At 36.3% G+C, this 11070-nt stretch overlaps 1 protein-coding gene across 1 annotated transcript; it reads left to right on the top strand.

Moving 5' to 3' along the window:
- The first annotated feature begins 9194 nt into the window (after positions 1 to 9194).
- LOC110031918 lies at positions 9195 to 10308 on the top strand. The gene is made up of 2 exons (XM_020735357.1): positions 9195 to 9443; positions 9880 to 10308. Exons 1-2 carry the CDS (start codon positions 9195 to 9197, stop codon positions 10306 to 10308), a joined length of 678 nt encoding a protein of 225 aa, XP_020591016.1.
- The last annotated feature ends 762 nt before the right edge of the window (positions 10309 to 11070 follow it).

Here is an 11070-nt window from a genome sequence, read left to right as displayed (position 1 = left end):
ACCTCATACTACTTTTCTTTATTAATGATATTTTTTATTTACCTAACTAAAATATCTTATATATATATATAGCTGCCTGACAAAGCCGTCATTCGCTTTGGACAGGGATTTGATAACACTAAAATTAAATTCAGAGACATCACTGTTGCTGTGTTAAGGAACAAGATTCCTAAAATAGTAGAACCGATAATGAAATTTAATCTGAAGTCAACACATGAGTTCCCGCCCTTAAAGAAGGCATTAGTTGAGAAAGACCCTGTCACTTTTGTAAAGTCTGCTAGAGTTGTTGGAAATACTTCCAAGGCCACTGTTGCTACTCCCATCGGATTAGTCACCTCACCTGTCACTATTCCCACTCAACTTAAAGGAAAAGGGATTCAGGAAGATGATGAATTTGTTTTTGTGAAAAGATTGACGTTCTTAACATCCCCTTCTATGTTCAAAGTAGGATCCAGTTCAAGGTATGCATCTCTAACTAGAACGTAGAGGAGAAACAAGAATTGAAAGCTAGATAAAAACAGAAAAGAAAAAGACGCTAAGATGACTGCCGCCTCAACTGCCTTGGATGAGAATGAAGAGGTCGGACTGCCTGAGACCTCTCCTCTCTTAAAGGAAAGCAGGTTTCATCCACTGTCAGCTGCTCTTGATGAGGAGGTAATTCTGAAAATTGCTGCTACACCACCTCGATCATATAATCACAAAAATTGAGTGAAGGCTAAAGAATTTGTACTGTTAGCTCGAGTTCGTACAGTCTTTGAAAGATTGCTAAAGAAGGAAGGATGTTCTATTTTTGAGATTCTCAACCAGATGGGATGTGCGGTGTCACCCCAAATGAGGAGTCAAATACTGAAAAGGGACAAGTTGGTTTCACAATCCATAAGGAAGGATACAAAAGGAGGAGAAGGTTTGCTTCTGTGAACCTCTCTTATATTCCATTCAAATAATTATTATTCTGGTATCACCCCTCCCACAGTTGCACCGTTGCCGCCCAGAATTCTTGTTAAACAGCATCTGGGAACCCATGTTTCTCCTTCTTCTGTTATTGCCACTTTTGTTACTGTTATCTCTCCTAATTCTAGGGGACGAAGACCGATTAAATCTCGTCTCAGTCCAAGAGTAAGCTTACTAATTATACAGGATAAGTCTCTACCTTGTCCAGAGAAGTCAAGGAATAATAAGAGGTTTCCTACTGATGTGTTTGGTTCAGACGCTAGGAGGCCCACTAGTTCTCAACATGTAGATATCATTAATGAGTCACCTGATCCCAAAATATTTACATCTGAGAAGATGGTGTGGTGGTCTAGGGTTGCTAAACCAACATATACAGAAATACCTCAGATGGAGAATTCTGGGGAAAATCCCTAGTGTGATGTGTTACCTACTACGGTTGCTACTGAAAAGATTACTTGTCAGTTGTCACTAGTTAATTCAATTGAGATAAAGTTGGAGAAACCCAAGAAAGACATTAAACAGTTTTTTGAAGAAAGAAAAGATGAATTGGATGATGAAGAAGATCTAACAGATTACATGGATGAAGACTTTGCTGAGATAAATGTTGTGGAGACTAGAGCATCTTCATCCTTACGAGAGGCATCAGTTGAGGAAAGTGCCGCTGAAATCTACAAAAGGTCATCCAAAAAAAAGATGAGCAGATAGAATACATGCAAAAGAAAATGGAAGAAATGATGGCTGCCATTATGACCATACAGAGTCAGCCACAGTCCCCGAAAGTTGTACCCACCGAAGTAAATCAACCGGAAGTTATTCAGATTGATGACAATAGGATGGAATCCACCTCTGTGAATAAAGAAGAATAATATAAGAAAGATCCTGTTCAAAATTTAATACCGGAAAAGGATGCTAAAAGTATGATAGAACAACAGGTGAAAGAAACCTTGGCAGTCTAAAGGCGGAGCATCAATTATAAGGGGTAGACCTTATCCTGAAAAGTTTGATACTGTACAGTATCCTAAAGGTTTCATACCACCTTTGTTCAAAACTTTTGATGGAATAGGAAATCCTCGACAGCATGTAGCGCATTTTCGCGCTTGTTGTTGCAACGCGGGAGAAAATAATGCGTTACTTTTCTGACAATTCGTTAGTAGCCTGTCAAGAGTAGCATTCGATTGGTATGTGGAATTGTCGAACGGTTCTGTTAAGACATTTGTAGAATTAGAAAGTCTATTTATCAAGCGGTTTGCTGGAGCTCAGCACCACATCACTATTGATGATTTGGTAGTTGAGAAACAAAGGACGGATGAGCCTTTAGTAGAGTATATTCTATGTTGGAGGAATCTAAGCATGAAATGTGAACCTCAGCTTCAGGAATAACATGCGATTGAGATATTACTGAAGGGTATTCACGAACCAGTTGCGTTCCTTCTCAAGGGGTTCATATTAAAACTTTGAAGAAATTACTTGGTAAAGCTGGAAGTCTTCAAGAAGAAGCAAAGCAACTTGGTTTCATTGAAAAGTCTGAAAAATAAAGATCTTCGAAGATTTTTGAGAAGAAGTATGGAACTGTTGCAACTATTGATAAGGGTAAGAAACCACTAGAAATAAAGGTTGAACAATCGCAACAAAGCCATCAACCTCTTCAACAATACCGCTCATAGTCATCCCAGCAAAGATCTTTCCAAAAATATAATAGACCAGTTTGGACTATGACAGAACGTTTAAACAAAGTATATCCTTTTAAAGATGAGGTAGTTGGCAAAATATTTTGTAACTTGATTAAGAAACTGGAGTTCAAACTACCTGAACCTAAGAAGCCTGATGAAGTTGATAAGAAGGATAACCCACTATATTGTCCATATCATAGAATGATTGGACATACTCTAGAAAACTGTTTCACTTTTAAGAATTGGCTGGAATACAATCTCAAGAGAGGGAACATAACAATTCTGAAATAGTATATGAAAGAACCTGGAGAAGGTTCAATCAATACAATTTCGGTTGAGCCTACTGTTTCAATTGATCCCTATGCAGTCAATGATGGATGGAACACAGTTTGGATGAAATCTTCAAAGAAAATACTGAATTAGATTCAAAATGCTTCAATACAAGCCGCAATTCAGAATCCAGAACCTACTAAACTAGTATTGTCAATTCCAGTAGAAGAGGATTTGAAGAAGAAGATTGAAGAATTCACTGAAAAGCCAAAGCATGAAATGAAAACTTATTGTCTGAGATTAGTTTCTACGGATTTGGGAGAGAAATCTCTTAAATCCCTAACTTTGTATGATTTCTTCTTTGCTCCTCCAGGGGCACGTAATATTATGGAATTCAATTTTGGGTACGTTTTGGCTGTTTCTGCTGATGATGCGATTGATGATAACCATTCTAACCCTAATAAAAATCTCAATCATCATAACAATTCTCAAATTATATAGAATTTTGATACGTGTAATGATAATATGGGAAAGGATATCAATGATAATGATGTTGATTCAGAAACTGATGTGCCCGTCTTCAAATTTCACGGATCAGCGATTGCAATAGAATTAGAATATTTAGATTTAGAAGAAGCCTTGGAAGAATCAGTTATTCCAGCTCATGCAGAGGTAGTACCTGAGTTAATTCAAGGTTTAGAAGATATAAAGGAAATAAATTTGAGAAGCGAAAAAATATTGCCTTCGAGAATTGGTCCAAAAGATAAGGCAAAACTAGTGGTTGTTCAAGATGATCCAACTCCATTAATTGATGAAGTACCTGTTTAATGAGAGGATGGAGAACTAAGTAATAAAGTGGACTATAATGTACTAGCCCATCTTAGGAAGTTACCTACTAAGTTGAGTATATACAATGCCCCGATCCTATCAAAAAAAATGAGGGAGGCCTTGGTAAAAGCTCTGCTTGATCCAAAAATCTATTTAGCTCAACTGGCTAGTACTTAGATGAGGTTTGTTCATTAAAGGAACATGAAAAAATAACATTTACAAATGATTTTTTGTTGGTTGGTACCGCTGATCATAATCGTTCGTTGTATATTTCTGTCATATATTTCTGTCAACATCTATATTTCTGTCAACATCGGTAATTTCATGCTCTCCAGAGTATTAGTGGATCCAGGAGCATCCATTAATATAATGAATTTACGAACGTTGGCTTATTTGGACATAAATGCAAGATAGTTGACTGGTGATAAGATGAAGTTAAGAGGTTTTAACCTGAAAGGGGAAAGAGCTCTCGGATCAATTACATTACTGATGAAAATTGGAGAATTAGTAACAACTGCAAAATTTCATATCATTGACTCTGAGACTTCATTCAATGCTCTCTTGGGCCAACTCTGGATTCATGAAAATAGTTTGGTTCCTTCGTCACTACATCAATTTGTAAAATATTGTCTGGAAGGACAATAATAATATATAAAAGAAGATTTATAGCCATTTTCAATTCATGAAGTGGGTATTCATGAAGATGCCACTTACTATACTCCTCTGAAAAGGATTGTTCCATCTCCTGATATTACTGCAAGTAAAGTAAAAGATCCAGAAGGTATACAAAGACAAGGTCATTCATTACCAATTCAACGATCTTCTATCACTCCTTTACAACAAGAGGGTGAGAGTTTCTCTAGAACTCATATCCAAGGTTGAGGCCGAGGATGAGGTCGTGGAAGGAACCATATCCAAGGTTGAGGCCGAGGATGAGGTCGTGGAAAGAACCATAGGATTGTTGAACAAAAGAACTCAATTATCAACATTGGTTTGGAAGACAGTTCTGAAGATGAGAAAGTCAAGAAGGATGCAATGACAGTTAACCAGAAGAAACCCCAATTCCAAATCAATCTAGAAGACGAAGAAAAATGTGAGTATAGCTCAATGTATGATCAGATTAATCACTATGTACAAACTGTGGCCCTCACCCCGATTTCTACTCATAAAATTGAGGGTCAGACGATAAAGAAGTACATAGAGCAGGTATGAAAACAAATAATTTTCATTGTAGTTCTTCATCCTCTAGTTCTAGAATCAATGTAGAACTAGAAGATGATATTTCTTTCGAATTAATGGAATTACCCGTTGATTGGTACTCGCCTTGTGTTCAAAATCTTGCTCAGTGTGGTATGGTGCCTAAGCAATGGTTAAGAGATCAATCACAATATTTTGAAAAACTTTGGGATAATAATAATCAAGCATTCAAGTTTAAACAAGGTCTTGGGTTTGACATAGTAGGACCTGTTGATGATACGGAGTTTTGTTTAGTTGTTACTAATGAGCATGATGAAAGTTGTTTAGAAGCTTTCAACAACTATAAAGATTCTACAATTGAAGATGCCCCACCGGAATTCAAAGAAGAGATCAAATCAAAAGTGGATGAGTTACAAGAAATTAACCTGGGTACTGAAAAGCAACTGAGGCCAATTTTCATTAGCTCTCTACTTGATAAAGAAGAATCTATGAACATGATTAAGCTGTTGACAAAATTTAAAGATTGTTTTGCTTGGAGTTATAAAGAAATACCTGGATTAACACCATAAGTTGCAGTACATAAATTGGGCCTAGATCATACTGCAATTCCAGTTAAGCAAGCTCTAGAAGAATGCGTCTTGATATTGAACAACAAGTTATCAATGAGGTTAAGAAACTGATAGATGCTAAATTCATACAGGAAGAACAATACCCTACATGGCTGGCTAGTATAGTACCAGTTAAGAAGAAAATGGACAAATCTAGATTTGCGTGGACTTTAGAGATTTGAATAAAGCATGCTCAAAAGATGAGTTTCCTCTTCCAATTCTAGAATTAATGGTGGATATTGCATCATCCCATGAAATTTTCTCCTTTATGGATAGATCGTCTGGATACAATCAGATAAAAATGGCTCCATAAGATAGAAAATTCATAGTTTTTTGAACGCCAATTGGATTTTATTTCTATATAGTAATGCCTTTCGGATTGATGAATGTTGGTGCAACATACCAACGAGCAATGACAAGAATTTTTGATAACCTCATTCACAATCAAGTGGAATGTTATGTGGATGATTTGGTTATCAAAAGCAAATAGAAAGAAGATAATTTGTATGATTTGAAAATTTTTTTTGAGCGATTATGACAATTTAACCTTAAAGTGAATCCCCTAAAGTGTGCATTCAGTGTGACTTCTTGGAAAATTTTAGGGTTTGTTGTTTGTCACTGCGGGATTGAAATTGACCCGGGTAAATTAAAGCTATCCTGGAAATGCCACCCCCTAAAATTTAAAGCAATTACGATCCTTTCAAGGGAGGCTGGCGTATCTAAGACGCTTTATCTCTAACTTGTCAGGTAGGTGCCAACCTTTTTCTGCATTGAGTAAGAAAGGCACAAAGTTTACCTAGGACAATAAATGTTAATGTGCTTTCGAAAGTATTAAACAATACCTGACGACACCTTCTATTTTGGCAGCCCCCATTTTGGGTAGACCTTTATTACTTTATACCACGGCTTGGATGACTCCCTCGGAGCCCTGCTAGCCCAAGTCAATGATGAGGGTATAGAAAACACTCTTTATTATTTAAGCCGTCATTTAATACCAGCGGAAGTAAAGTATCCTCCGATTGAGAAACATTGTTTGGCTTTAATCTTCTACATGCTTTCTCACATATTTAATGACCTGATCGACGCTTTCCGGCAGGTTAGTGAGGTGTGCCATGGCATTATTGTCTCACAAAGTTAACCTTATTTCAAAGTTTAATCCATTGAAATATTTAATGACCTGATCGACGCTTTCCGACAGGTTAGTGAGGTGTGCCATGGCATTATTGCAATTTGATATAACTTTCGTTCTGCTCCAAGCTGTAAAAAGGCAAATTTTGGCAGATTTCCTCGTAGCGCACCTGTTACCCACTGATTTTCCTCTCAATGATGACTTACCGGATGAGCAAATATTGAATTTGGAAAATTCCAAGGCTCGATGTTGGGAATTATATTTTGATGGAACTTCCTCAGAACAAAGGGATAAAGAATTGCAAACAATAATACCTGGTAAAGCAGGAATCAGGTTGATCTTCATTACATCAGAGCAAATAATGTTAAAGTATTCTTACCATTTAACAGAGCCATGCACAAATAATGAGGCAAAATATGAAGCACTAATAACAGGGTTACAATTGGCAATATTGATGGGTATAACCGACATTAATATCAATGGAGATTTGCAGTTAATTATTCAACATGTTGATGGACAGTATAGAATTTTGAAAATCAAATTGAAACAATATCACAGTTATACATTGAAGTTATCGAAATAGATTCCAAATGTGATGATGTACAGAATCCCAAGGAGAAAGAATACTCTTGCAGATGCTTTAGCTAGCTAGCCAAGGAATTTGCATGTCCACAGAAAAAAAGTTTCATCGAGATAACATCGAGATAACTGTTCAAGGGCTTCAAGTTCTATCTCAAATTGATATCGATACTTTGGATAAATTGGGTAAAAATGAAAAAGTAATGAAAACTATAGAAAATGTAGAAGATTGGAGTAAACCTTTTATAGAATATTTGCAAACAGGAAAGTTACTGGATGATAAGTCAGTGACGCATCATATAAAGAAAAGAGCCTTTTCATATGCTTTAATAGATAATGTTCTTTACCGAAGATCTTTTGACCAAATGTGGTTGCGATGCGTGAATGATTCAGAAGCTCAAGAAATTGTTAAAGAGGTACATTCAGGACTTTGTGGTGCTCATCAGTCAGGTCCTACAATTAAAATGACAATCAAAAGGTTGGGATATTATTGGCCTGCGATGATGACCGACTGTATGAAGGTTGCTAAAAGTTGTCATCAATGCCAAGTACACGGAGTGGTCTTACATCAACCTCCAAACATGCTGCACCCAACAATCGCGTCATGGTCGTTCGAGTGTTGGGGTACAGATATAGTAGGTCCTATAGACCCTCCATCTTTGAAGGGGCATCTATTCGTACTCGCTGTAACGGATTATTCTTCAAAATGGGCAGAGGCAATACCTCTTTGGAAGTGAGCACATCATGTTCTGCAGTTCTTCAAAAATCAAGTTGTTTATCATTTTGGAGTACCATGTAGAATCATATCAGATAATGGGTCTGCATTCAAAAATACAAAAATCAATAACTTCGTCAGAAGACACAAGATAGATTGACGTTATTCTATAATTTATTACCCAAAGTCTAACGGATTGGCTGAGGCTTTTAATAAGACTCTCGTCCAAATTCTAAAGAAAACGTTGGATGAAAATAACAGAAATTGGTACGAGCAGTTATTAGAAGCCTTATGGGCCTATAGGACTATGTTCATAACTCCAACTCAGTATACACCTTATGAAATTGTGTACGGGTTCGAGGCTATGCTACCTTCAGAAGTTCAACTTCCATCTCTCAGAGTTGTCATCGCCAATAAAATTACCACGAAAGAGAATTCCAGATTACGACAAGAAGAATTAGAAAGTTTGGAAGGAAACCGACTGATAGCGCAACAAAATCTAGAATTATATCAAGCTAGACTGATTCAAGCACATGATAAACTGGTCCACCCCAGGAATTTCAAAGTCAATGACTTGGTTCTTGTCCTTAGAAAAACTATTCTTGCACATCACAAAATAGGAGGTAAATTTGAACCAACCTTGGAAGAACCATTCTTTGTTGAGAAGGTTTACTCTGGAGGCTCTTATCAATTAATAAATTGTCAAGGATAACGACTATGCTTCCTGTCAATGGACGATATCTGAAAAAGTACTATGCGTCATGATGTTTCGAAAGAGAAAACTTTATAAATATAGTCTTGTTCTTAGAAGCACTTATGTTCTAGTTGTAATTGGGTACGAATAAAATTGTAACAAAATATACTTGAATATAAGAAAATAATTTTAAAATAAATTATATCTGTATAATTCTATGTATATGGCATGACACTCTTTTCTCTTCCACACAGCCCAAATCTTTAAAGTAAGCCTAATATATATATATATATGTGTGTGTGTGTGTGTGTGTGTGTGTGTGTGTGTGTGTGTGTGTGTGTGTGTGTGTGTGTGTGTGTGTGTACGTAAATGTAAATTAAATATGTACATAAGAAATATATTTTTTGTAAAATATATGTACATAAATACATATGTAAATAATTAAAGAATTAATATTATTCTTGCCAGAGCCCGGTCTGACATACTGATTGTTTTCCTGTTTTGGTGCAGGAAAATGTAAGGAGGAAGGATGATTTTTACTTTCAAGAATGGCATGTGTTTTGCCCTTAACAAAGAGAAGTTTGAAGGAGGAGTGATTGAATTTGATCTCAACTTTGACCAGATTGAGCTGGATTACGAAAGTTTGGCCTTAACCGTGGTTAATAAAGAAGAATTTTGTGAGCAAAAGCTTGTGCTAAAATTGAGGAGTAAGAATCAATTGACCGCTGCGAAGAAAAGGAAGTTTAAAAAGGTTGATGAAGCAGAATTGAGTAATGCTGTGATTAGTTGGATGAAGTCAATGGTAATGACTTCAAAGGGTGAGCTTGTTGGTGCTACCCCTACCGCATGCAGAAGAGAAATCGAAACCGCCTCATCCATAAGATGCCGGAGCAATTAAAAGAACAAAGGGAAAATGAAGATGTTATTACACAAATGATAATTAATTTAAAAGAGAAAACTTCTGATCAGCCAGTTGAAGTACTACCTCAACCCATGAAGGCTGAAGAAAAGACAATTTCTAAGAAAGAAAGGACTGTAGAAAGTTCTATGGAAGTGGAGCCTTACATTCCTCAATTTGTAAATAGAACACTTCCTTTACAAATTATTCCGGAACATAAGTTGGAAAAATATGAGAAAGTAAACAGAACTTTGAGCATTTTCAGAGGCTTCATGGAAAGTGTGTTAATATACTTGAAGGATTAGAATTGCACACCAATGTATTCACTAGCAGCTAACAGGATAATATTGTGAAGCGTGACTTTTTGGAAAGAGAAATGGGCCAAGCTGGTTTGTTAAGAAGAAGAACATGTTCCAAGCCCAGGAAGTGGAAATGTGGTAAACGAAGGGTTACAATACAATATGGTTGCTGTTATAATTTTGCACATGACAAGGAAGGAAATCTGCCTGGAATAGTTTGCCATGACGAAGTTGATCCTTTACCGTCATTCATAAAGAGGATGATTAAACGATTGGTGACTTGGTGTATCTTACTAGCAGATTGTATTCCCAATAGCTGCATAGTTAATATCTACGAGGCTGGTGACTGTAGTCCTCCACACGTTGATTATCATGATTTTACGAGACCATTCTGCACGGTCTCATTCATCAACAAATGCAACATTATGTTTGGGATAGAAATCCAGATTGTCGGCGATGGAGAATTTTGAGGTTCTGTAGAGATCCCTTTACCTGTGGTATCAGTTTTGGTTCTGAAAGGTAACAATGTTGATGTAGCTAAACACTGCATCCCTGGAGCACTATATACGTGAGTTTCTATACTATAACTCTCAGGAGAAACTCTCAGGAGAATGAATGAAGACAAGGTGTCATTCCGTTTTAGGCCTGATCCTGAGATAGAGAATTTACAGCCTTATGAGCTATAAGTTGTTTAAAGACAACACACCTCAGTAGATATTTAGGAAAAGCTGCTTTTATTTTTCCGATAATATGTTAGAAGGTGAGGGTAGTCTTTATATAGCTTACCATTTTGACATGGATACTGAAAGTAGATCGCCAGTTGGGTGATATGCAGATTTGATTTAGTGATATGTGTCTAGTATTGACATATGGAAGAATATTCAGATATATGGATCATTCATATGGTTCTGAAAGATATTTTGATTATGTCTTCTTAAATGGAATCAAATAGTATTACATTTGGTATCATATTACATTCCTGGCATGACAATTTAATGAAAATGTGTTGAAATTTCTTTTCACAATTGTGAGTGCAAATTTGGGCAATTAATTGAGAAGACAAATAAATTTTGGTTTCTCTCAATTCTGAGAAAGGCTAAAAACAATTTTGAGAAAGGCTAAAAAGATTCTGAGAAAGGCTAAAAAGCAAGAACGATGTGTAAAATAACATATGTAATGAATTAAACAACAAAACATTTTAAAAAAAAATCATGAAAATTCCAAAGAAATAA

The sequence above is a fragment of the Phalaenopsis equestris genome, unplaced genomic scaffold, assembly GCF_001263595.1.
Source record: "Phalaenopsis equestris unplaced genomic scaffold, ASM126359v1 Scaffold000867, whole genome shotgun sequence".
NCBI lineage: Eukaryota > Viridiplantae > Streptophyta > Magnoliopsida > Asparagales > Orchidaceae > Phalaenopsis > Phalaenopsis equestris.
The sequence above is the reverse complement of the archived record's forward strand: the minus strand, read 5'-3'. Positions and strand labels throughout refer to the sequence as shown.